At 59.4% G+C, this 26,805-nt stretch overlaps 1 protein-coding gene across 5 annotated transcripts in view; it reads right to left on the reverse strand.

Annotated features, from left to right (window-relative positions):
* Window positions 1-26,047, reverse strand: part of PSTPIP1 (proline-serine-threonine phosphatase interacting protein 1) — a 37,482-nt gene extending 11,435 nt beyond the window's left edge. For 2 of the 5 annotated variants that reach the window (XM_076004578.1, XM_012784160.3), the window contains exons 1-3: window positions 25,590-26,045; window positions 6,350-6,450; window positions 5,980-6,054 (exon numbers count right to left, since the gene is read on the reverse strand). In XM_076004578.1, coding sequence (XP_075860693.1) covers window positions 5,980-6,054; window positions 6,350-6,450; window positions 25,590-25,625 — 212 coding nt within the window. In that variant the 5' untranslated portion in view covers window positions 25,626-26,045. Of the gene's footprint in view, window positions 1-5,979; window positions 6,055-6,349; window positions 6,451-25,589 lie in introns of all 5 variants that reach the window. The other 3 variants (XM_076004577.1, XM_012784167.3, XM_076004579.1) reach the window with 3 other exon arrangements.
* Window positions 26,048-26,805: the final 758 nt, after the last annotated feature.

The raw sequence follows: 26,805 nt of genomic DNA on the forward strand, positions 1-26,805 counted from the left end.
ACTGGGCATTCTGTGGCCTGATTCAGTCCACTCTCTGCCACTCACTGTGTGACCTTAGGCAAGTTACTTTGCCTCTCTGTGCTCAGCTCCCCCTTCTGTAAAATGTGTCTGACAGCATAAACAAGACGGCTGTGAGGACTAAATGAGCCCACGCGTGCAAAGCGCCTCCGTCAGGACGCTGGTGCGAGGCGGGCGCCCACGAAGGCTGCTGCTGCTGTGCAGCCCTGCCCTGAACGCACCTGCGCGCCCGCCAGTCCGGGCGTGCCCAGGTCCCTGCAGCTTGGCCTGAGCTGTCCCCGCAGTGTGCTCCACCTAAAAGCTGGGGGTGTCCCCTCTGGTCAGGCAGCCTCGAGGGCTGGGCTCCTCGCCCACCCAGGGCGAGGGTCTCGGCACAGGGCGGCCTGAGAACGGCTGCGCTTGCACCCAGAAGCAAGGGGCAGGTGATGCTGCGGCAGACCACGCTCCGGTCAGCCGAGGCACGTGGGAAACTGAGACCAGAGTGCGGCCAGGCTCCCGGGGTCGGTGTCACACCTGTGGCCCTGTGCTCCGCCCCACGTGTGCGCAGAACCTGCAAGCAGTCCCCGGTCCCCCTGCTGGGTGGCCGCCTGGCCCTGCTGCACCCACGGCCTGCGAGAGGCAGCTTCCCAGGCCCTGGATGGACAGCCGGCCCCGCCTGAACGGGGAGTCTCAGGAGTGAGGCCAGAGCGGCAGCAGCGCCTGGCGCCTGCCCGCAGCGGGTTCCCAAGCTCCAGCCCAGCCTGGGGCGGCCGCGCCGGGGCGGGAGCTGCTGGCCGATTAGCGCGTGCAGACACGAGAACTGCTGTCCCAAGTCACTTCACCTTCACAACTCTGCAAGTGAAAGTATCTTATCCCCATTTTGCAGATGAACAAATGAGGGTTGGAGAGGTGAAGAATCTGCCCCATGGCCGCCCAGCTGGTAGGAGGTGGAGCCCGGTGAGATGAGGTCAGGACAAGCCTCTGCTGCCTTACAGAGGAAGGCGGGTGGCCGCGTTGCGACGCCCTCCCTGGGTGGGTGGCAGCTGTTCTCTGGCTCCTCCCCAGCGACTGCACCTCCAGTCCTCTGCTTCCATGGCTAGGGCCCCTCCAGGCCCAGTGTGGCCACTCCCCCTCCCCAGCCCTCACACACACCAGCCTCGGCCGCTCCCGCGGGACCACGTCCCACCCGCGCCTCCCCAGAGCTGGGTCTCAGCCCACAGGTGCCTCCAACACCGGACCCAGCCGGCCCCTCACACCGCTCCCCTGCAGGGCTCCCTCTCCCCAAAGACGCCACCGCCCCCTAGTTGTGCGTGCGGGAAACCAGGAGCCCTCCTAGGCTCTGTCCCTCTGCCACACCGCCACCTTCTATTCCCTCTCCTCCATCTCAGACCAGCCTCTCGCTGCCCCAGCCCTTCCCCTCGGTCACCCACACTCCCCAGGTCCTTCCACATGCTATGCCAGGTTCCTGCTAGCCTCAGGGCCTTTACACGTGCTAATCTCCATATGGCATCTTGGCCTGCCATCCTTTTTTGTCCCTTCTGAGCACTTGTCCCTGATGTCGCCGTGGGACCCATTGGATGTCTGTCACGCCACCGAACTGTGAGCTTGTGAGGACAAGGGCAACACCTGGTTCTCCTCCCTTTTGTCCCCAGTGTGATAGCCCAGAGCGACAAGCTCAACACTCCGTAAATACTGAGGCTTTCTCACCCCCAAGCCCACCTGTGCGCGCCCTCCTTGCCCGTGGACTCAGGCCCAGGGCGGCTGTAAGGACTCAGCCTCTGGCCCTTTCCGCAGCCCCTGCCTGGAAGCTGGCGCCTGCGTGAACCGACGGCACTGCCAGGTGGACATTCAGCCTCTGCCCCCAACCCTGGGACAGTCTTCACGGTGGCAGTCTGTGTTCACCTTGAACTGTCCCCACAAACCTGGCACAGTCTTGGGGGCTGCACAGACGCTGGTGCTGGCTCTGCCGGGACCGCTGGGCGGGGCCTCGGGCTCCGACCCCTCCAGGCCCCCTCGGCTCCCCTCTGGGCTGCGGCCTTGCTGCCCCAGCACCCTGTCCGCGGTGCTGGCACCTGCAGGCCAGCGCAGTGCTCCACTGCCGCACCCACGGCACGCCCTCCCCTTGGCCCCAAACTTTCAAGCAGGCAGCTCTGTGCCTCCAGCTCTGCCCTGGGCCTGAGGCACCCTGTGGGTGGGCAGAGACACTCGGGAGGCTCAGCCCGAGTTCTGTGCTCAAACACAACCCAGGCTTCCAGTATAAATGTCTCCTCCTTATACTCCCTGTCCCTGCTCAGCTGCCTGCAAGGAGGCTGTGCCTCCCAGCTGCCAGGAGAGGCCTCTCACCCCGGGCTGGGCCACTCGAACTGGTGTCAGGGGACACCTGGTAGGCCCAGGGCCCTGTCCCTCCCACAGACATCCTCAGTGACGTCTTCGTCTTCTCTGGGCTTGGAGGAAGGGAGATGATGAGAAGGAATCTCCGCTGACAGGAAAACCACAGCAGTTGAGGTCTGTGACAAGTGGGGTGAGGCAGGGACATGAGGGTTCGAGCCTGTGCCCCTCGGGGCTGTCCTTGCTCACCGCTAGCAACTGCAGACAGGCCCACCAGGGGCTGGCCCACCCGCCGCCTCCACGCCTCTTGGTTCTGGAACCCCTGGGGTGTAGCGCCCCTGCTGTGCAGGCAGCCTGGCGCAGGCCTTGAAGGCCAGGTTGGGCCTCAGGGAGACAGAGCCAGGCCGGGGCTCTCTGCAGGCTGGCTGTGTGACGTCAGCCCCAGCCAGCGCCTGCTCCTGTCTTTCCAATGCTGTGAAAGAGCCATGGGAGTCCCTGGAGTTTGGGGACCAGATCTCATGTGTGCCTCCTCCACTGTCCCCGCCCCGCAGATGCTTGCTAAGTTGCGCATGGAGGAGGTGCATGCAACATTCACTTTGGGACGAGAATAACCTCCCTTTAATCTGTGTGGGCTGAGCCTCCAGGTCTGAGCAAGGCTACTGGCTGAGTTGAGGTCAGGGGGCGACAGAAATGTGGCATCTTTAGGCAGCAGAGTCTGACCAGCTCCACCCTCTGGGTGCTCGCTGGCTATTTATGGGGTCACTTAAGCCCCACCCCAGCCTTTCCACCCCAGCCCACCGCCCACCCTGCAAGGGGCTGACAACAAGCATCCCAAAGACCTGGGGTAGCCATGGGTCACAGAGAGGCTGGGGGCTCTCCCCACCCAGAGGGGCCACCAGCTCTCCATGCTAGACAGCCAGGCCACCATTCCCAAGGACCATACACTTCCCACCAGCCTCTAAGAAGAAGAAAACGACACAGGCGCCATGACTACCTCTTGTGCTTCCTGCAAAGAACTCACCAGGTTGGTGTGGGAGGGGTGACCTGGTCAAAGCCAAGACTCTGACAGCAAGGCAAGATGGGAAGTCTGGGTGGGCTTCCTAGAGGAGGCGGGGCATGAGAGAGCCCTGAGGAGAAACTCTGATGTAAAGGACCGGGGAGGACTGGTGACTGAAGTCACCCTCCGTGTGATAGACTCTGGCTCCAGGATGGTGGGGCCCTTCATTATACTTTATTTTAATTCTTAAATCCACCCGACTCAGGCCAGAGCATGGCACACAGTAGGTGCTCAGTAAGTGCTTGCTGGCTCAATGAGTGGGCGATGGATGCTTGGCCGCCAGTTAAAGAAAGAAACAACCGAATGGCCTTGCCACATCTGCTGCTGGGTCAACAGCAGCACTTATTATGCACCCACTGTGTGCAGTAGACTGAGGTGGGCACTACATGGGTGATGGCAGGGATCCCAGGTGAGCTGGGATGGGTCTGACCCCTGCCCGGACTTACTGGCTCTGACATGCCCGCACTTGCTCTTCTCTGTGCCCACGCCAGTCCCCTGGCAGGAGCACCCTCCCTCCTCCGCGCCCCTGCCCAGCGCCCACGCTGCTCTGCCCTGCTCCTCCGCGCCCAGCCGTGGGTGAGCTCGTGCTGGTGCCGGTTTCTCCACCCCACCCCACCTCCTGCCCCCCGAACCTCTGTGGCTGGGCTGCCCAGCCCCGTGGACCTTGTTTCTCTATTTCCTGTTGCGGCTTCGAGGGCCTGGCACTCCCTGCCCGGCTCCGCTCGCGGCCCCAGCCTGGGGCTCTGCCTTTGGATCCAGGCCCCTCCACCCCAGGGACTCCCAGCCTCCGTCTCCCTGTGCAGTGTCCCCAAGGCCCTTGGCTTCGGGCCAGGAGGGGCTGGGTCCCAAAGGAAGTGGCCTAGGCTGCCCAGCCAGGGCCCTCAGCCGCAGCCAGGCCGGTGCCTCCCGTGTCTGACGCCTGGCGACCCACTGCTTCCTGAGCACCCCGTGGCTGTGCAGAGCAGCCCTCGGGATGAGTCGGGATGGCATTCACAGGCAGGGACCCAGGACTCAGAGGGGGAGGGCCCCTAGGGCCCGGCAGTAAGTCAGTCAGGCCTCCACAGCCTCCACCTGGCCACTTCCTGTTTCTAAAACTGGAGCCAGATGCAGCATCCCTCCCCCTTCCTGCAGCCCACCCAGCTCCGGCGCCTGCCGTTCTCTTTGTTGGTGGCTTCTCCTTCCTGCTGTCGGTCCCCTGAGACTCACAGCCCTGCATGTGCCTCACGCGGCCGCTCCCACCTGGCTCCTCGAGCCTGCCTGCACCCTGAGCTGCCGCGTCTTTCTGGACAGCTCTCCTTTCCCAGCAGGCCTGGAGGCCGCAGGCAGGCAGGGCTCCTCGGGGCCATATGCCCGGCCCGCGCGGCCCACGCCCTCCTGCTCGCGCACGCCCAGTGCCACTGCACGCCCCCACCCCCCCTTCCTCGCCACGTCCTGAGCCCCTCTGTGCCCAGCCTGCATCCAGCCCTCAGCCCTGCCCATGGGAGGCCCTCAGACCATGTTCTTGTTTCTCTGCACAGCAGCCCACTGGAGTGGGCAATGAGAAACACACTCAGAGAGGTGAAGCAACTTGCCCGCAGTCACACAGCGCACAAAGGTGGAGCCAGACCAGAGCTCACGAGTCCTTGCTCCCTGGGCTGTGTGCGTACTTTTTGATCTAAAACACACACCCTTTGGGCACTGGGCATTAATCTGTCCTGGCTGGCACCTCTAAGCCTCCTGCGGGCCCTTCCTGTGGCTCGTGTGTGTGTTTGGGCTCCTGGTGGGAAGCAGGGGATGCCAGGGAGCCCCGAGTCTTTAGGAGGCCTGGAGAGTGTGGCACAGCCACGTCCTCTCTCTGGGGCAGAGCCAAGGAGCCACAGGCCCGACCTCCAGGGGACCAGGTGGAGGGAAGCGGTTGCCACGGCAGCACAGGGGCAGGGCTCAGGTCCCAGGTAGCAGGAGGACTCCCTGAGCCCCGTCTGACCCTCAGTCTGGCTGGGTCCCCACTGGGGGCGAGTCTGCGCCCCCAAAGCAGCCCTGCCACTCCACTGTCACCAAGTTCTTCGGCTGCCCTGCCCCGCCTGCCCGGCCGTCCGCACAGAGGCCCCCCCGGGCCGGAGACCCCAGCTGCACTGTCGCAGCGATTTCCCTGCTGCCCCCTCTCTGAGCCAGGCCTGCGCCGAGTGCCTGGGCCCAGTCAGTCCTCTGAGGAAGGTGCCACCGTCCCATCGCTGACGAGGGAACGAGGCGCACAGTGTGTCCGTGGCTAGCCGGAGCCACAGCTGGTGGTCGAGGAGCTGGGACCGGGACCCAGGAGCGGCCCCTCCTGGCCCCGTGTCTGGCCACACCTCCACCCTGAGGCCCAGGCCGACCCGGCACTCCAGGGGCGCGGCAGCCACCGGAGGGGCCTGTCACCTGCCCCTCAGGACTTGGGTGAGGCCACCCACGCGGCCCTTGGCTTTTCTCTCCCAAACAGGGCCTGGCCCCACCAGAGTGCTCAGTAACTGGGCACCGGGGGTCCCAACGCCCCAGCCCGGTGGGCGTCCAGCCCCACCCTGGCCCTGACCCTGTCTGAGGCGGGAAGGAGGGCGCCAAGCCCAGGGCCCATCAACTCTCACTTGATCTCCGTGTGGCCGCCCGCCTTCCGCGCGATCTGCACCAGCTCCTTCCCGTACCGCTCCTCCGCCTGGGCCCTGCGGGAAGGACAGAGCGTGCCGGTCCCCTGTGGGCTGCGGTGTCCCGCCGCGGCTCCTTGGAAGCCTTAAGCCCAGCCCTTCCCGGAAATAAGTGTTGGCCAAATACGGCACATTTGAAAGGCCATCGAGTGATTTGCCCACTTGGGAGGCCCAGGTCTGGGGAACCAGGCGAGTAGCACTCCTGACTTCTTAGAGCAGGGGGCCCTGACAGCAGCTTGGCTGGCATGGCCGCCGGCCACTTCCTGGAGAGCCGAGAGGGTGGCCGCCCCCGCCTGTCCGGCCGCCAGCTCACCTCTGCCGCAGCAGCTCCTCTGTGTCCTTGCACATCTTCCTGCCGTCCAGCAGCCGCTGCAGCAGCACCTCGTAGCCTGTGTGGGCCGTGAAGTCCCTGCACTGTGACACAGGACAGACGGGCTCGTGAGGGCACGGCCGGGTGGCACCGAACGCAGCCCGGCAGCCCCCAAGCCCTCTGGAAGAGGCCTGCCTCCTGCCTCCGTCCTCTGCCTCCAGGCCAAGCCCTCGGATGCCAGCCTGGCCTTACACTGGCCACGCCGTGCCTGTGGCGGCACGCGAGTGGACGAAAGAGGGTCTGGGTGCGTGTCTGGGGCTCTGGTGCGGGAAGTTGGCAGGGGATAGTGTTCAAGGACTAAGAGGGGACAGAGGTCTCTCGGGACACCCCAGGCCCAGAGATCAGATCCCAGGCCAGGTGGCCTCGCTGGGGGGGAAGGCAGGGCTTGTCAGGCCGCTGCAGCCTGGGGCCAGCCCTGGGACTTGGCATCTGGTCTGTCTTCTTTTCTGTCCCCAGAGAACCCCTAAAACCTCAGAGACTGGGGAGAGGAGCCCAGCTCCCCTGGCCACCCACATGGCACCCAGCCCCCAAGCTCAGGGAGGCAGCGGGCGCTCAGGGCACACACTCTGCCTGTCCCCAGGGAGGCTGCGCTCCTGCCCTGCGCACCCCCTCGCATGCCACCGTGGGTGTGGGGAGCAGGGGTGGAGCCACAGTCAAGGAAGGCTTCCTGCGGGAAGAGGCATTGAGCACGTTCTAGAAAGAGATGTTGTTCGTCAAGGTTTAAGGAGAACCAGACGTGGGAGAGGACAGGGATGACAGACTGGCTGCGTGCTCCAGCCCCTGGGCAGACTCAGGGCTGCCCTACAGGACTTTCCATGGCCCGCCCCATAAGCATCCCTGGAAATTCCTGAGGAGGACCCAGCCCAGGTTCAGCTGCCCACAGGGTGACAAGCAGAGTGTCTGGGCCCTGGCTGGCCACACAGGGGCCCAGCAGGAGGCTGTCCAGGCTGGTGTCACTGGGCCAAGCTAGGCCAGACTTCCATTTCTGTGGCTTTCGTGGGCAGCCACTGGTCCATTCACCAGCCAGCAGACCACAGCTTCCTGCCCCTCAGCCTCTGCCCTCCGCCTGGCCCCCCATGTCAGAGCCTTGGCAGTCGGGAAGAAAAACAAATCTGCAGCCTCAGCCTCCCGCTCCTCCCCCTGAGGGTCGTTCTGAGCCGGACGCCATGTTCAGGTCAAAATGCTGCCAACCCCAGAACCTGGAACCAGTGCCCCTCCGTCCTCGGGAAAGTGGCCCAGAGAAGGGAAGGGCTTGCCTGAGGCCGCAGAGCCAGGGCGAGAGCCTGGACTCTCCGCGGAACTGTCCCTTCACAGTGCCTCCGGGAGAGGTGGCAGGGCGCAGAGCCCAGCCCACACCCGGCCCTGACTTGCCAGGGGAACCTTCTGTCCTCACTGAGTCCCCCGAGTGGAAAGAAGTAAAACCAAACCTACGCTGGCCATTCCGGAGGAGGCAGGAAGCACCGAGGGGCCTGCAGGCCAGGTCCCCAGGAGCTCAAGTCCTCAGAGCTGCAGGCTCAAGAATCCTGTCCAGCCCCTGCTCAGAGCCACAGAGGTGCTCAGGGGTGCGGCCAGCCGGCTGAGCCACAGTCACAAGGACCAGGCTGTTCTGAGGAAGTGTCTGACTCTCCAGGGGCTGCTCACCGGGGCTCCCCCCGCCTCCCCTCCTCCGCCTCAGCTCCTGGCTCAGCGCTGGGAGAGTCAGGGCTCAGGGCGCTGCTGAAACAAGCGAGCCCACCGTCTGTCAATCAGCCGGCCGTGCGCCCACCCAGCACCAGAGCCCCCCAGGGGCCACCTAGCCTCGGTGCCCCCTCCCCCTCACACACTCCTGTCCACCCGCAGCCCCTGTGGCCTGAGTCGCCGTGGGTTGGCCTCCGAGAGCCTCTGCCTGTCCAGCCCACCTGCACATGCCTCGCAGGGACCCCACGCAGTCGCCTTCCTGAACACGACAGACCACGGTGAGATGGCGGCGGGAAGCCGAGAGAGGAGACATGATTGCCCAAGCCCACTCAGCTGGTAAAGGGCAGAATTTGGGACCTGGGCCCAGGTCGGCCTGTCCCCAGAGCCGTGTACCCACTCCAGTCACACAGCAGTCAGCCCAGTAACCATCTTCCATTTTGAAATATCAAAATATGATTTAAACAAAATCTTGAAAGTATTTACTCAAATTTTTCCCACCTCAAATCAAAGCTGTACTTTGGGCTATAATTCAGTCCCCGTAGATTCACAGATGCCAGCCCTGTGCCTGGCTCAGAGAAGTGCCAGAGGCCACGGCCCAGCCGTGTGGCACCTGGGGTGACCCACCCTGCACTCGGGGTGCCAGGAGGCAATCAGGCACAGTCCCTTACTCTAGGAGGCCCACTCAAGCCAGATGTGGGCCCCCGGCCTTGTCACCCATGGTGTGCAGCCACGCTGGGCTCCAGGAGGCCGTGCTCGGGAAAGGCGAGGGCGGGAGGAAGCGTGCTCCTGGCCAGCCCCAAGGCAGCACAGCAGGGTCTGCACGCCCTGTCCTGGCCAGAGACAGCCCCAGTGTCCTTCCTCTGGGGGGTCTGGGCATGAGTCCTGCTCCAGGCCCACGAGCTGGCCGGGCCCACCGTTCGGTCGGTGGAGAAGCACCCTGTGCCTACTGCGGCTTCCTCCTTTCCTGCCCAGATCACTCTTGGTGGCTGCAGGGGCTGGGTCACTGAGACCAGACCCAGAACAAGCCACTTGCCTTCCTGGGACCTGGTTTCCTCATTGAGGAGGTGGGAGCGGGAGGTCCATCCGGGGCACGGCCCCGTCAGGGCAGGCTGCGGGCCAGAGGGCCTTCTGGCCTGAGATGAGGGAAGGAATTTGACAGACTCCATGTGGGTTCAGACCTGCCCTGACCCCAGCCCTTCGCAGCCTGTGTCCTTACCTGTGAAAATGGGCCTAACAGTTCTTGCTACATGGAGCTGATCTGAGAAGCGGTGCGATAGCATGCACAGGTGAGAACGGTGAACACAGACCGCCTGATGTCCCAGGCCCAGATCTCGGCTCTTCACCGCCCATTGCTTCACCTCTCTGCAAAGCCCCTGGCTCAGGGCCTGTCACCCAGTGGAAGTTCAAGTGGTAGCTCCCTGTGCCCTGCCCCCTCCCTGCCTGCCACCCCGCCCCCCCATAAGCCATCATTTCCCAGCTGGGAAAAATGAGCCATCGTTCCCCTCGAGAAGGTCCACTTAAAAGATAACAGAACCTTTTTCAAATGCTCCCTTACATGGAGCTCCAGGATATAAAGTATATCAGGGGACAGTTAAGCCTCTAACCTTAGGGAGAGAGGCCTGGGTTTTGGTCCCAGTTCCTGTCGGCCGTGTCTAAGAACCGGTACTGCAGTTTTACGTGGGAACCAAGTAGGTGCTGTGGCAGGTAGCCAGGTGGCCAGGAAGAGCTGCCTTGTAACTCCCCGTCAGTGAGAACGGCCCAGCGGGGCACGAGGAGCCCCAAGAGAAACTGTGTTGGGGGACTGTTGGGTGCAACTGGCTGGGCCAGAAGCAGCTGCCTGCAAGGGATGAGACAGCGGGGTACTCTGGGGGGACGGGGTGGCCAAGGAATCTGCCCAGATGCCCAGAAGAGAAAGATCCGACCTATGCACGCACCTGCCCCCCAGGGGCACCGTCACCAGTTATAATAACACCAAGGAAGTGAGACCTTTCTCCCCTTCAGAGTCGCTGCCCCGAAGCCCACCCCACCCACGGAGCCCCAGTGCAGCTGGCAGTGGGGTACGGGCGCAGCACTGCAAGGGGAGAGACCAGCTCTGTTCTTTCCCCATCAGAGGCTTGCCGTGCAAAACTGGGGGGGGGGTGCTTCAATTGAACGAGAGTGAAATTTTGACATTAGGTTGGAGTGGATTGGGTTATAGCTGATGACAACTGGAAAAGCTCTAGCCTGAGCCCAGGGAGGAGGAGTGAGATCCAGCAGAGGGTTTGGAAGGTAAAAGAAAGAAAAATTAAGTCTCTGCTTGCACCCTACCAAGTTCAAATTTCATTTTGTAAAAGTCTTGCCACCATTCTTGAAAATCTTTCTAATGATGTCTGACATGCTCTTGGGTTGACAGACTCTTCACTGTTTTTTAACCATTGTTCTTTCTTTTTTCTGGAGACAGGGTCTAACTCTGTTGCCCAGGCTGGAGTGCAGTGGCGTCATCACAGCTCCCTGCAGCCTCCAACTCCTGGGCTCAAGCGATCCTCTCACCTCAGTCTCCCAAAGTGCTGGGACTACAGGCATGTGCCACTGCACTTGACCTTTAACCTTTTTCAGAAGTCATCTTTTATTGGTGGGTGAAGAGATGGAATAGGGAAACTCGGTTCACTTCCCTAATTTCAGAAGCCCCGGGGACCCGCCAGCCCTTCTGGACAACCGTCTCGGAGCAGTAGGGCGCTGGGCCTGCTCGTACTTCTGCAGCCAGCGTGCTGCCACCATGAGTTTATTAGCAACTAGCGTCCTGTTGCTTGTCTCTGTGGGCTGAGAAACCAAACCACGGGGACTGTTAGGAAACCTCTCGGGAAAGCAAGCTTCCTGAGGGCAGAAGGTGGCTGCGACTGGTTCTCTGCCAGACCCCAGCGCCCAGGGCTGCGCAGCGCCGCCCACTGCCACCCTGGGTGAAGGGCTGGAGAAGCTCCTCCTGCCACCCTCGAGGGCACGTGGCTGAGTGGCTGCTGGGTCCTGAGTGCCCCTGGAGTGACCAGACCCTTGGCCTGCAGGTTCAGCAGCTCTTCACCCAGCGCCTTCCATAAGCCCAGCAGACTTGTCCCCTGTGCATCTTCCCACAGTCCTCTGAGGCAGGTAGTGTCCCCACTGCATAGATAAGGAAACAGGCTCAGGGACGACGAGTCCCTGGGAAGCAGCTAGGCACTGTGCACTGCCCCACAATGGGACCATCTCCACCGTCGGCTAGCAAATGGCCCAATGCTCAGGTGCGATTGCGTGGACGGCTGGCCAGAGACGCCAGGAACAGAGCGGTCGCTTGCCCGGTGCGTCCTGCAGGAGCGATGCATGAGGTCAGGGCCCCAAACCGAAGCCAGGGACGGATGCGGGCGAGCGTGTGTCATCTGCAGCTCTCTGAGGAGCCATCAGGAACAGAGGGGACGTGGTGGTCGGCTTCTCCAAGCCCAGGCCAGGACTCGTGGGCAGGGACAGGGAGGCCAACTCCAGATCAACACAAGGACAGGCTCCCCAGGAGCCCAAGCAGCGCAGGTGCGGTCACAAGCACACTGCTCGACAGGTGGAGGGCGCCTGTGTCGGGGATTCCACAGAGAGGCTGGAGCCCCCGACCACGTGTTAAGTCTGAGTGTGGCGTCTGGGCGTCCCGCAGGGGACTGGCGGGGCCTGCGGATAAGCATCCACATGTGGGGCCACTCGCAGCCTGCTGAGGTGGCCCCGAGTAGGTGTGGAGTGGGAAGTCCAAGAAGGCAGAGGCAGAATTATGTTTTCCGAGAACGAAAGTACATCCTTGTGGTTACATGAGCTAGTCTGCGCCGAGCCCGGCTGACGGTGCTGGAGGTTGGAAAGGAGTTTGCAGAGCGCCCCGCAGCGGCCCCGCCTGTGAGCTTCCAGGGCCCCGGGCCCCACCAAGTGGGACAACGGCGGTGGAGATGAGGAAAGCAAGGGCGGCGGTCACTCTGATGGGTGGGAGGGCCTGGCTCCTGACCAAGGGCTGTCTGGCTTGACGGCCTTGTTTTAGATCAGCCTCTCCATTATGAGGAAGGTCTCCGCTACCTCACTTCCCCTGCCCTTCTGTGAGGGGCTGCCAGCTCCCCCTGCCCCACTCCCGGGTCTTCCTTCTGCTTCTCGAACCCAAAACTCGCAGAGCAAGAGACCAGCAGGGCAGGGTGGGGATGAATCCTCAGTCTGCAGCAGGAAGTTGCCACCTAAGCCAGGTTCTAGGCAGCAGAGAGAGATGTGGGGAGACGGAGCAGGTGGCACGAGGCCAGGCGCAGGGGAGCCAAGTCACGCTGAATCAGGGGCAGGACCTTCCCAGGAGGTGACAGGAACCAGAACCAGGTTCCAAGTTCAGGAAAAGAGCCAGTGGGTAGGGTGCCTAGCAGGGTGCACGTGGGCATGAGGCCAGCGCCTTGCTGTACAGTCACCTGCTCCTCGGGGCCCTGTCAAGTCGGTGCTGTGCTATTTTTGCCCCATATCACAGAGGAGGAACTGAGGTCCAACAAGGCTAGTGACTTGCCCGGGTCACACAGCTGTGAACCAGCCCTGCCAAGCTGACTTGGCAGCTGGGGCTCGCTAGGACTCAGCAGCAGGTGAGTAGGAGGCGGATGTGGAGGGAGAGGGCAGGTCAGGGCTGGAGGCGGTGGGCTGCTGGGGGTAGCTGATGCAGGGAAGGATGGAACGGAGCCACCCCAGACCCTAGCCCTGGAGGAGACACCACCTCTGGAGCAAGCCAGGAGGGGCTGGGCTGTCTTCACAGGAAGGACGGCACTGCCCTGCACGGCTGCCCACACAGGGCCCTTGCTGCACAGGCTGCAGCCTGTAAGCGGCCAGCCAGGGACTGGGGCCAGGCCCCAATGGTCCAGGCTTCCTCCTTGTGCATCCCCTTCCCCAGGCATCACCCCTGCCATGTCCCTGCCAGGGTACGTCCCAGGGCACAGGGCCTGAGGGGCGTCCAGGCAGTGCGGCATGGGAGGAGCCTGGCACTGGCTTCCGGTTCTGGCCAGGACTGCGCACAACCGCGTGATGCTGGGCAAGCCTCCTGAGCCTCCTCATAAAATCAGGATGAACTTATCACCCCCTTTCAGAGGCTCTGAGGACTAAATGAAATATTAAATAATACCCGTAGGAGCCTAGCAAAGGCCACCTGACACTTAATGAGCTCCTAAAAATTGGTGGCCATGGTGTGAGTACGTATGAACTGGAAGTAACCAAGAAAGAAGAGCCGGGCTTGAACTGTGGCTGGGACTCATCTGGACTAGCTGCTCCCCATCTCTGGGCCTTGATTTTCTCATCTCTGATTTGAGGAGAGCGTGTGGACCCTGCACCCCCACAGGGCTGATGTGGGGTACCCTGCTTTGTGGCTGGGAATGGCTGCAGTGTGGAGACTGGCAGCTTCCCCTGGGCGTGGGGCTTGCTCGGGGGACAGATGGGCCCCTGGAGCTGCAGGCAAGCCCACTCCTCTCCCCCACCCCTCCCTGAAGGCAGGGACAGGGCCCTGTAGACTCTGGAGGCCCCTTGGATTCTTCTGCTGGCCTCCGCAGGTTCTCAGTCCTGGAGCTGACCCCTGGGCTCCAGCTGAGATGCCCTGCAGGCCTGGGGCTAGCTGGGCTCCTGCACCCACAGCGGGGTCTGCATGTGGGGCTCCTGGCCTTGCTAGGCCATTAGCACGCACGTCTCCATGTCTTGGTCCTCTAACCACAGAAGTCAGTTTAATACTGCAATGTTTACAGACAAGGAACCAGAGGCTCAGAAAGTTGGGGGACTCACTAGGGCCACCCCGTGCATGTAGTAGAATGGAAGCAGGGCATTGGGTTCCAAGGTCAGAATGAGACACAACGATGGTGTCCTCCAAGAAATGGGTCTTGTGTTAGGGACTGGAAAGCTGCATTGCCCAGGGCATGCTGCGCAGAGCCACATTGTGGGAAAATACGGTCCACACGGGGGGATGCCTGGGCCCTGGGGAGCTGGGCTGCCTGAGGGAAACCCTGTGCTCTCTGGGACCTTTCACTGTGTAATGTTTTGCTCTCAGCCTGCAACAGTGGGAATCAAACCAAGACTGCTGACTCTGGCGTGCAAGCTCCTTCCCTCTGGGGTGGGAGTTATCTGAGGACCGAATGAAACCCATGCAGCCTTATGGTCGCTCCTGCCCTGTCCCAGGGCCCAGTCTCAGCTGCTGGTCTTCTCTTGGCCCTGGCATCAGCCACATCTGTCTTTGGTTCCAGGGTTAATTTCCATCCTGTTCTGCACCAAAACAAGCATCACTGCAGATACCCCCAACACCCACCCCATTCCCTGTGCTGCCCTGTGCTGTGCAGACCTGCTCTGGCTGCTCCATAGTCACTGCAGCTCCGGGACACGACCCTGACTCCTGTGCTCACCCCAGCCACGCTTGCCCAGATCATCCATAGCTGTCCTCTGGGCCTTCTCCCACACGGTCTGGGGTCTTCATGCCTGGACAGTGGGCTCAGAGTCAGTCCAAGTCAAAGGGCAAATGTTCAAGAGGTGACAAAGAAGGGAGCCCTACTGTGTCAGTGGCTGTAGTCCATGAAGTGCAAGGCCAGCAGTCCTGATTTCAAAGGCCCCTCAGGTCCAAGTAGGCCAAGGCCAGCACAGATATCCATTTTGCAGGGCCACCCCCGCCCCAGGCCCACTGAGGAGGTCAGCGACCCAGCCTGCAGGCCTTTCCTCCAGGCCCTCCTTGAAGAAGAGGGAGAGTTGGTAGGGCCTTAAGGAAGCTGGTTAGGGGCCTTCCCAGGAAGCCCACAGCCCGGGGCCCTCTAAGGCAGGTATGCCCCAGGTGTGCCCAGGGTGAGAATGTGATGGGGACTTTGTCATGGACTGGTGGCCAGTCCAGGCTGGGCGACCCCAGAAAGGCCCAGACCTCAGTTTCCTCACCTATAAAACAAGAACCTCTACTTGCAATTTTGAATAGCCAAAACATCTTGAAAAAGAAGAATAAAGTTGGAGGACTCTCACTTCTTCATTTCAAAGCTTATTACAAAGCTACAATCATCAAAATAGTGTGGTAATGTTATAACGACATACATATAGACCACTGGACTAGACTAGTGAGCCCAGAAACAAACTCTCACATAGATGGTCACTTGATTTTGACAAGATGCCAAGACCATTCAATGGGGAAAGGACAGTTTTTCCCACAAATGGTACTGGGAATACTGACAGCCACATGCAAAAGAATGAAGTTGAACCCTACCTTACACTATATACAAAAATGAATCACAAACCAAAATGTAAAAACAAAAACTCTAAAACTCTACAATGAAAATAGGTAGAAAGCTTCATGACATTGAATTTTGCAGTGATTTCTTGGATATAATATTAAAAGCATAGGCAACAAAACAAAAAATAGATAAATTGGATTTCATCAAAAACTTTGATGCATCAAAAGACAATGTCACGAGAGTGAAAAGACAATCCACAGAATGGAGAAAACATTTGCAAATCATATACCTTATAAGGGATGAATACCCAGAATATATAAAGAATTCCTACAACTCAGCAACAAAAAGATAAACAACCCAATTCAAATAGAGCAAAGGCCTTAAGTGGACATTTCTCCAAAGAAGATGCACAAATGGCCAAGAATCACATGAAGAGATGCTCAACATCATTAGTTATTTGGGAAATGCAAATCAAACAGAAATTAACAAGTATTGGCAAAGATGTGAAGAAATTTGAACCCTTTTATTTTGCTGATACGAATGTAAAATGGGGCAACTTCTGTGGAACAGTTTGGCAGTTACTCAAAAAGTCAACCATAGGATCCAGCAATTCCACTCCTGGGTATGTACCAGAAAGAATTTTTGAAAGCAGGGATTCAAAGAGATACTTGTTTTTTTGTTTGTTTGTTTTGTTTTTGTTTTTGTTTTGAGACAGAGTCTCGCTTTGTTGCCCAGGCTAGAGTGAGTGCCGTGGCGTCAGCCTCGCTCACAGCAACCTCAAACTTCTGGGCTCAAGCGATCCTCCTGCCTCAGCCTCCCGAGTAGCTGGGACTACAGGCATGTGCCACCATGCCTGGCTAATTTTTATATATATATATATATATATATCAGTTGGCCAATTAATTTCTTTCTATTTATAGTAGAGACAGGGTCTCGCTCTTGTTCAGGCTGGTTTTGAACTCCTGACCTCGAGCAATCCGCCCGCCTCTGCCTCCCGGACCGGAGAGCTAGGATTACAGGCGTGAGCCACCGCGCCCGGCCAGTGTTTGTTTGTTTTTGAGACAGTCTCGCTTTGTTGCCCAGGCTAGAGTGAGTGTCGTGGCGTCAGCCTAGCTCACAGCAACCTCAAACTCCTGGGCTCAAGCGATCCTCCTGCCTCAGCCTCCCGAGTAGCTGGGACTACAGGCATGCGCCACTGTGCCCGGCTGATTTTTTCTATATAGATTAGTTGTCCAATTAATTTCTTTCTATTTATAGTAGAGACGGGGTCTCATTCTCTTGCTCAGGCTGGTTTTGAACTCCTGACCTCGAGCGATCGTCCCGCCTCGGCCTCCCAGAGTGCTAGGATTACAGGCGTGAGCCACCGCGCCCGGTCTCAAAGAGATACTTGTACACCAATATTCACAGCAGCATTATTCACGATGGCCAAAAGCCGGAAACAGCCCATGTGTCTGTGGAGGGATGAATAGATGCGCAGAATGAAGTATCTACGTAGAGCGGAATGATATTTTGCCATAAGGAAGGAAATTCTGACACACGCTTTGACATGGATGGGTCTTGAAGACATTATGCTAAATAAAATAAGCCAGATACAAAAGCGCAAATGTTGTACTATTCTTCTTATATGAGACACCTAGAACAGGCAAATCCATGGAGAGTGTAGGATAGGGACGGGGTGGGGTGAGGGCGACCATTTAGCGGGTACCATTTCTGTTCAGGACGGTGAACCAGATCAGGAAAGAATGAATGTACTTAATGCCTTTGAATTATGCACTTAAAAATGGTTAAAATGCTCAATTTTATGTTACATATATTTACCACCAAACAAAAACAAAAACTTCTAAGCTCGACTCAGGTGAGTCGAACGAGGTGTACAAATGGTAAAACCAGTGGCACGCTCATTACCTAGCAATGGCGACTCATCACCGCAGCTATCTACGCCAGTGCTTCTCAGCCCTGGCCACGCTGGGGGCGCCAGAGAGCTCTGAAAGGGGCTGCTGCCCACACCCAGCCCCAGAAACTCGGATGCAGGTGGTCCTGAACGCAGCCCTGGCATTGGGATTTTGACGATGACAGTCCTACAAGTTCTGGCTTCCTGCTCCACTTCCGACCATGTCTCCAACCACTCTCCGCCCTGGTCACTCTCTTCAGCCACACAGGCCCCCTTGTTGTCCCCTGAAAGTATCGAGCACGCTCCTGCCTCGGCCCGCTGGGCCTATCTTCCTGCCCGACATGGCTGTGTTCCCGTTCCTCTTCCCGTAGCTGGGAAGCCCTGAGTGCCATCTGGCCATCCTGTCCCCACACTGGCTGCTGGTCTCTGGGGCTCCAGCTGGCACTTCCTGTTGCCCAATGAGGGGTGGCCTGTCAACAGCAGCGGAAGGGGTGTCACTTGCTTGTCTGCTCCGTCACACATTGCTCAGGGTGCCACCACACCCTCCCATTAACTGCAAGGGGCTCTGTGACCCAGACCTGGGGAAGGCAGCAGCCAGGCCCATGTCCCTTCCACGAACCTCAGTGTCCTCTCTGTCAGACAGGAATGAGCATCCCAGCCTCACAGGACTATGGTTAGAATTATGTGAGGTGACATGGGTCATCGTGTTAATGAAAACAGAGGAATGGCTCGCCACGGCGGAACACACTACGCACTGGTGACCACGGTCGACGAGGGCTCTGGAGATGGGCAGGTGCGCACAGGCTGGCCCTGTAGCTGCAGGGCCTGCTCCTGGCCTGCGGAACACACTGCGCACTGGTGACCACGGTCGACGAGGGCTCTGGAGATGGCAGGTGCGCACAGGCTGGCCCTGCAGCTGCGCGCACAGTCCTAGGCCTGGGCCCTGCAGGGCCGGCTCCTGGCCTGCGGCCTCGCCATGGAGAGCAGGGAAGGCGGGTCCCTTAGCACCACCCGGAGCCTCCCTGTTCTCGGAGCCTTTATTTTAGGTGAGGGTCACCCCGACATCCTACAGATGAGGAGACTGAGGTTCAGGGAGGGGAAACAATTCTCCAGGCCTACCCAGCTAGCGAGGGTGGGGCCAGGGAATGCTGCAAAGAATCCCATTTCCTCTGAACCTGTGGGCAGGTAGCGGCCGAGCCTGGCTTCCAGAGCCAGCCCAAAGGGAGCCTGGTGTGGGCGGCCCGGGTACAGGCCGCACCTCTCGATTGAAGCCAAGGCAGTCCTGGTTTCCACCCCAAGTTCCCTCCATCGTGTGGCTTGCTGCGTCAGCCGCATTCTGGGTGGGGAGGGAGGACATCCCGCCCACAGCCTGCAGCCTCCCAGCCCTTTTGCACAAGAGGAAGCAGCCATCACCAGAGGGGGTGCAAAGAGGCAGCCACCATTTAAGGCAAAGGCTTTTCACAGCCTGCTCAGGCCTTTCCTTCCGACCTTGCACAACGCCCTGGCCAGAAAACCGTCCTCCAAACCCCTGTGCGTACTTCCCCTTTCACACCTTTGCCCATGCTGTACCTTCCACCTGAAGTGCCCTCTGGCCTCCTGACACCTGCTCTTCAAAGCCCAAAGGAACATCCTACTACTCCATGCCAGGGGCTGCCGCCCCAGCTTTGTGTGGACCCCAGGAGCAACCAGGAAAAGCACGTGAACTCCTGGGAACTGGATCGCAATGCAGATCAGCAAGAAGCAGATCTTATTTCCCACCAAGAATGAAACTGAATCAGAACAACAAATCAGCCTGGAACACTGCAGCCAGTAGACCCTAGAGGGACACTCAGCCAGCAGACCCTAGAGGGACACTCAGCCAGCAGACCCTAGAGGGACACTCAGCCAGCAGACCCTAGAGGGACACTGCAGCCAGCAGACCCTAGAGGGACACTCAGTCAGCAGACCCTAGAGGGACACTCAGCCAGCAGACCCTAGAGGGACACTCAGCCAGCAGACCCTAGAGGGACACTCAGCCAGCAGACCCTAGAGGGACACTCAGCCAGCAGACCCTAGAGGGACACTCAGCCAGCAGACCCTAGAGGGACACTCAGCCAGCAGACCCTAGAGGGACACTCAGCCAGCAGACCCTAGAGGGACACTGCAGCCAGCAGACCCTAGAGGGACACTCAGTCAGCAGACCCTAGAGGGACACTCAGCCAGCAGACCCTAGAGGGACACTCAGCCAGCAGACCCTAGAGGCAGCACCTGCAGGCATCACCAGAGCGGAGCAAGCACGACCACAAACCTCTGCAGTCTTCCAGCACCTTCAGGTGCTGCCCATGTCAGGTGGCCAGCCACATTCCCTGTGCCCGGGGCCCACGTACCACAAGGTAAGCACAGAGCACGTGGTGGTGGTGACACTATCGAACCACAAATTTGGCCTAAAAACACCATCTCGGTCTTGAAAGCAGGAATTGCTTAATTTTGTTTTAAAATATTTTCCCTGTAATGACATATGTACTTACTTGCAGAAAATTAGCTGGGGAATAGAGAGAAAAATCAGCCTATTTCCACACCCACAGAACCCAGAGTTAACATGTGGGGCCATCCTCTCATCCGACGTGAATTCTAACTGAGCCGAGGACAGCGGCCAATCGTCTGGAACCCGGGGCCAGAGGGCAGTGGAGTCCAGGAGACCCGGGGGCAGTTCCTGCCCTGCCCCGTCCGTGCGACCTCTGTCTGGCTGTGTCTCAGCTCCTACCACAGAGACGGGAAGACACTGACCCTTCCTGGCAGGGTGGGCCGGGGGACACGTGGCGTGGACGGCGCGGTGCTGGCGTGTAACGGGCACTCAGCAAGCCGGCCTGCTGCCACTCCTCTGGGGTGATTTACAGAGCTGAGACCCAGAGGAAATGTCCTCATGGAGCTTGAAATAAATAAGGGATGAATGTTCTCTTTTTCATTTTTAATTGTTTTATTTAAATTTTGAATGACGAATTTATATGGAAATGACGAATTTATATGGAATGACAAATTTATGGAAAATCAAACCGTATACAAACACCTGTCCTGAAAACACAGCCACTCAGCCCCCCACCCACAATGAGAGCTCCTCGCCCTCATTCTCCCAGCAGGCAGCCACCTTCGCCAGCTCGAGTGCATCGCGTGGAGTCCCGTCCACACGAGCCTGCCGGGATAGTCCTCGCTGTCCCTTGCACAGCTGCCGCGTCCCAGGCACACGCATCAGCTCCGTGCTCTGCACACGCGGCACCAGGTGTTAAGGAGCTCTCCCAGCCCGTGCAGAGAGCGCATCCGTCCTCACTCCCCTGGCAGCTGCGCCCAGGGAGTCGCCAGGAAGGGACTTAGTTGCTGGCAGCAAAGGCAGGCTGGTCAGGGCCTCCCTGTCCCGCCTCCTGCGCTGCCCACAAGCCCCTGTTGTTCCAGAGGGCCACTCCCCAGCCACTGGGCTCTCCGCCTTTGCGGACACAGGACGTGACCAGCTGCGAGCGCTCCCACAAGGTCTGCGCAGGCCTGCCCTGGGGCCCGGGCCCTTCCACGCCACTCTGGTGCCTCCTTCCTGCGTAAAAATGCTCCTGCCCGACCAGAGCCTTTGAGAGACCCCAAAGTGGCTACTAGTGCCAACGGCTAGAGAAGTGCCCGCTCTCTCACCTGGAAATGCTTCCTCTCCTGAGAGTCTACCCAAGGAAATAATCCTCAAGTGAAAAACTTTTATATTCAAAGATCCACCCGTTGTGTCGCTGTCCAGAATAGCAAACAACTGGCAGTAATCCGAGTGTACAAGAACAGGCGGTGGGGCGAATAAACCATAGCACGTCCGCCACATGCACAAGCTGAGAACTGCATAGTCACTGCTGAGGCGCTACTGAAGGCGAGGAGCCCACGCCCACACCGCAGGTGCCCACAGCGACGTGATGCCAACAGGCAGGGGCCACACGCCAGTGTGGACGCCCTCCGCGCCACTCAACTGTGCCCTCGAAAAGGTGACAGTGGTAACTTTTATGTTATGTGCATTATTTTACCACAATTTGAAATAAAATTTAAAATGCTAGAAAAAAGGAAGGGAGAACACAAAACTATGTGCCCAATATGCTCGCGCCTATGCAACCATCTCACGGAAACAGCAAAATGGTAGCAGCTGTGTGGCAAGACTAAAGGTGGTCTCTCCCCATTCTCCATGTCCCACCTGCCTGCGTTAACTGCTTTTGTTTCTTTAGAAGGTGTATGCGTAGCCTTAAGTGCCCAGGACAGAACAGGTGCCCAGCAAATGCCAGCCTCTCCTAACGCCCTAGGGTAGACAGGTAGACGGGTCCTGGGCAGGGCGGGGGTTGGGGGGCTGGGGACCGGCAGCTTTAGGACAGCCAAAGTAGGGCTCCTCAGTCCCCTTCTCTGTTGCCTCCTAAATGGGGAACCTCACTCAGCATCTCAGAATCGGGAAGGCGACGAGGTACCAGCAGCTAAGTGGACACACGGGACGGGCCAGCAAGCCTCAGTCCCACTGTGTGAACATGGTGAGTCACTCGGCCGCCCATGTCAAATGGGCCTGGAGAGGCCCAGCTCCTCCCAGTTGGTCACAGAGGTTTCGAGATGAAGCTAGAGCCCAGCCTCAAAGGAGAGAGACAACCACATGTCAGAGGAAAAGTTCGGGCCTGTTCTCCCTACACCCCCTCGGGCCCCACCCAGACAGCGGGAGGTCACCGTGGTGCATGTGGCCCAGCCGCGCCCGCCTGCACTTTCCCTCCGACCACCCGGAAGGGCTGGGTGTGGGTCTGAATAGAACCTGGCCCAGAACTAGATTTCCCCTGTTAAAACAATACCCAGGGGCCGGGCGCTGTGGCTCACGCCTGTAATCCTAGCTCTTGGGAGGCCGAGGCGGGCGGATTGCTCAAGGTCAGGAGTTCAAAACCAGCCTGAGCAAGAGCGAGACCCCGTCTCTACTATAAATAGAAAGAAATTAATTGGCCAACTGATATATATATAAAAAATTAGCCGGGCATGGTGGCGCATGCCTGTAGTCCCAGCTACTCGGGAGGCTGAGGCAGAAGGATCACTCAAGCCCAGGAGATTGAGGTTGCTGTGAGCTAGGCTAACGCCACGGCACTCACTCTAGCCTGGGCAACAAAGTGAGACTCTGTCTCAAAAAAAAAAAAAAAAAAAAAAAAAAAAAAAACAATACCCAGGGACGCCTTTGCAGAGCCCGCCGGGCAGACAGGTCGCAGGCTGAGGGGGCACGAGCGCGGACACTGCTCCTCACAGGGCGCCCGCGCCTGGCCAGCCCCTCCTCCGGCTCCAGGACGGGACTGCGGCTTCCTAGGGCGAGATGAGAGGGGAGCTCAGGGTCCAGCTTGGACCAGCTAGGAGGGACGCTGCTCGGGAAATATCTGTAGAATGTAACCAAGGCGGAGGGGACGTCCAGGAGGGGGGACAGGAGCCGCGCCGTGCACTGTCCGTCTGTGATGCTGGCCCCGCGCGGTGAGGGTGGCCGCGCCGCAGTGCAGTCGGCTGCCCGCTGGGGGCCCTGGCTAGCGGGCGGGCGGGCGGGGCGGGGAAGGGCCTCTCTCGGCTGAGGCAGACGACGTGAGACCTCCGCCTCTCAGCTGGGACAGCTGCTATTCTCAGCCTCAACCTCGTCTCAGTTTTAGGCTCGGCCACAGACTTCCTGCAGAGGGGTGATGCTCTCATCATGTGTGTGTCACAGAAATCAAATTATCCCTCCCCTCCCACTGAGGCTAGTCACCCCACCGCACACACACGGCAGCCGCATGGGAACGCTGCCGCGGCTGAACGCGGGCTATGAATAAGCACCGTGTGGCCACACGGACAGGACGGCAGGAGGTCTGCCGGGGGACAGGGCTGCGTCTGCTCCTGTGCTGATGTCCCCACTACTTCCGTGCCATCACACCAGCTTTTAATTTTTCTGCCTCCTTCCCTGCCATCAGGCTGCTGGCCAGCTGTGAAGCCGCCTCCGGCAGTCCAGAGCCACCAGCATTTATGTGTCACCAGCTCGTGACGGTCCTGCGCAGGCCCCTAGTAATTACTGCTTCTATTAGTGAAAAGCCCATGATCAAGCTTGTTAAAATCGTGGGTAAAATTAGAGTTTGTAGGCTCTGACTAAAAGCTATGGGGCATCTCCCATGGTAAAAGCTTGGGTACAAGCTTGAATGACAGCACGCAGGGACACCATCTCTGGCTTCTCAGAATCCACTTTGCCTCCCTCCTTATTGAGCTAATGCCAGAAACAGGGCTCCCGCCTGTGCTCTGGGTGGGTGGGGTTGCCCGATTACTAAAGGGCTCTGATATTCAATGTGATCTTTATAGTTCAGGGGTTTCTCTCCACTGTTTAAAGACTAGGCATTTTTAACAGCAGTACCTTGGGCTGGGGTGGGGGAAGCCAGGAGAGGGCCAGGCTGGCCAGGCTGTTCTTAACATCCCCACTGTGCCCGAGGGTATGCCAGTTCCATCAACAGATAGGTCTATAAATCGGACTTCAAAATACTGCTCTATCCACCTTGTCTGATCTTCTTGCCCCTCTGGGAAGTAAGAGGACAGAACTTTTTTCTGCATTTCCCTGAAGTGGACCCTGAAGCCCAAAGACCCACCGTCACGCTAGGCATATAGAGGGACAACGCAACACTGGGTGACACAGCTCTGGGCCCAGATTTCCCAGGTTTAATCCCAGCTGTGTGACGCTGGGCAAGTCCCTCAAGCTGTCTGTGCTTCAATTTCCTCATCTAAAAAATAGGGATAATGACAGCATGTGTCGTGAGGGTTAAATGACTAAACACACACTCAGCCCGAGAACAGCGCTGGGCACACCTTTAGTGCTCAGTGCTAGCTGCGGTCAAGCACGGCTGGGCGCTAGGGAGCACTTTTAGAATCCAGAGCCCTGGGGCAGGTGATACTTACAGTGACCTTGTGAGAGGCTCCCCCTCCCTCCTTTCTCCCGCTCCTGTACTGGCTTTCCCTGGAGAGGCTGTGTCCTCGCCCCAGGCCCAGGGAGCCAGGCATGGAAGAGAGCAGGCACATGGCGGCCGTGAAGGCCATAGCTGCTCAGGGGTGCGGCAATCGCAGAGCATGGGTGAGCTGGTTGCTTCTGCTGCTGCGGCCGCACTCTGCTCCCTGCTACACCCCCAGGCCCTGCTCCTTGCCTCAGCTTGCTCTAGGGAAGGCAGGACCAGGGGCTCTGGGCTGGGTCAGGGGTCCTGGAGATAAAACAGGGCTCCTGGTTTGCCAGGGCTACTGGATTCCCCTCCCCCAACTTGGCACTCCAAGCCAGGGCAGCAATGTGGAGACTCACACCCCCACGTCTGTCCCCGGGCTCCAGCTGCCAGCCCAGGCTGTGAGCACCCTGGTGCCTGGTGCTCAGGATGGGCCAAGCCAGCTCTGCCTCCACTGGCTTCTCTGGCTGGTCCCACCCCTGCTTTGTAGAGATAGGGAAACTGAGGCCCAGGGAGGCACAGAGTGCCCTCTCCAGGCAGGGTCCTCTGCCCACTGTGCCGTTGGTGTAGGGGAAGCAGGCCACTCGTGCTGGCCATGGGCCCCGAACAGAGCTGGCCTGGAAGGGAAGGAAGACCTGGTTCGTTAGCTCTCATCCTCCTGGCCGAGGCCCCAGGACAGGGCCCTAGGAGGCCGGGAGCCAACACAGCTGCATTCCCAGCTCTACCAGAGAGGTCTGGTCTTTCCCCAAGAGCCCTGGGGACAGCCAGAGCTTGAGGACCAAGGGATAGCTGAAAGGCAGCTGGAAAAAAGCAAAGGGACCAAGGCCCAAGCTGTGTGGCCCAGGCCAAGCCACCTTCCCTCCACCACTGGCCGGGTGCCCCTATGTCATGGGGGAAATGATTTTATGCCTGTGCTGAATTTAAGAAAGCAAGCAAGGAAGTGCCCAGCCTGGCTACCTCCTTGAAGGACGCCCAAGGTCTGCAAGGGACGAGGGCTGGCGAGGGGAAAGGATGACCCTCTGGTGTGCCGGCAAGGTGCTGGGCCTTCAGTGCAGCAGACGCCCTTGCTTAATCCTCCGTGCAGCTGGTATGCAGAGTTTTGTTTATCTCCATTACATAGAGGGAGAAAGTGAGGCTCAGACATAAAACGACTTGCCCAGCCTGTAAGTCACAGAGCCACGATCTGAACACAAGTCTGTCTAGGCCCCAAATCCGTGACCGACATGGTGTCAAGCCCCCAGCCACACAGCCGCTCCTGATGAGCTTCTGCTGTGGGGAGGGCCCAGAGGAGAAAGCAGCCCGGGAGCAGAGAGGAGGCTCCTCCCGCGGCGCCCCTGCCCACCAGCTCAGAAGGGCGGGTGCCCAGGCCCCTCCAGGACAGTCAAGACCAAAAGTCAACCACTATTTTTACGAGCAAACTGCCCCCTCAGAGCCACGGGAAATGCCAGCCTGCTGGGCCCATTCCACTTGCTCAGTGCCGCGCCATCCGCACTCACCCAAAAGGCATCTCTGAACAGCAGCTGGGACATCATCCTCAGGCATCTGCTGCGCACAGCTGGCTCTCCTGCCACAGGCCCGCCCCAGGGCCAGGCGCCAGGAGCAGAGCGTCTGCAGCACTCCAAGCTCAGAAGGCAGCCACAAGCCCGAGACCAGCTGCCAACGGGAGGAAAGGCTCGACCTGTTTGTTTGGGGCGAGAATCAGCAGCAAAATGAGGAAGGAGTGGGGCTCAGTGATGGGAGGGCGGGCCCTGGTGTCTGCTGGCCCCTCAGCAGCCCTGCCGCGGCGGAGGACACAGGCTGGGACCCAGGGCAAGGAGCGAGGGTGCCAGCCCAGGCGGGAGGCAGTGGCCGGGGAGAGGCAGTCTGGAGTGTGGGCCGGCGGGCAGCAGCCTAAGGCCTGCGCAGAAGGTCTGAGCAACCTCCGTGGGGCAGGCCTCGGCCTCGCCCACAGGAAGTGCAGCTGCCGAGCTCCCCTGTGCGCCCCGCCTGCCACCTGCCATCCTGCTGCCTGCCTCTGTGTGCCCCTCCCAATGCCCTGGCTCAGTTTACTCTCAGAGGCCATGAACGCAGGGAGCTTGAGGCTCACTGACACTGGGGACAAGGAGAGGCCAGGAGCCCCGGTGCTGCCGCCCCCAGCCCCGGCCCTCTCCAGGCCCGGCCCAGAGATGCTAGACTCTCTACCCTCCCCAGGAAGCTGTTCTGGAGGGGCTAGCCCAGGCCTGGGCATCTGTCACTCATCAAAGCCTGGCTACGTGGCGCCCTGGACCGGGCCCTGCCCGCAAAGAGCTCCCGGTCTGGGGACAGGCAGCTATGCTCTGGGGCTGTGGGAGCACAGAGGTGAGGTGAGCAGGTGACTGGCCAAGGGAGGGCGCAGGGCCTCACAGGCACTGCCCCCACTGCCACTGCCGCCACCAGCTTCCAGATGAGACACTGTCTGGGGCAGGGCAGGCCCTCTGATGAAGGAGGCTTCAGGCTCGATGACTGTGATTGGACAGAGGCAGAATTATAAAGGCACAGAGGTGGGCGTTTGGAGACCAGGCTGAGGCCCCAGTTTTTGTTTAGTTTGGGCCCTACCCTTCAGTAGCTGAAGAACCCTAATAGACCCCCTACACTCTGAGCCTCAGTTTCCTCATCTGCCACTTCTAGTCTTTGGAAATGAGAAAGTGTCAAGAATATTTCTGGAATTTCCAGCTTTCCAGGAAGGTGCTGAAG

Source organism: Microcebus murinus, chromosome 6 (genome assembly GCF_040939455.1).
Source record: "Microcebus murinus isolate Inina chromosome 6, M.murinus_Inina_mat1.0, whole genome shotgun sequence".
Classification (NCBI taxonomy): Eukaryota; Metazoa; Chordata; class Mammalia; order Primates; family Cheirogaleidae; genus Microcebus; species Microcebus murinus.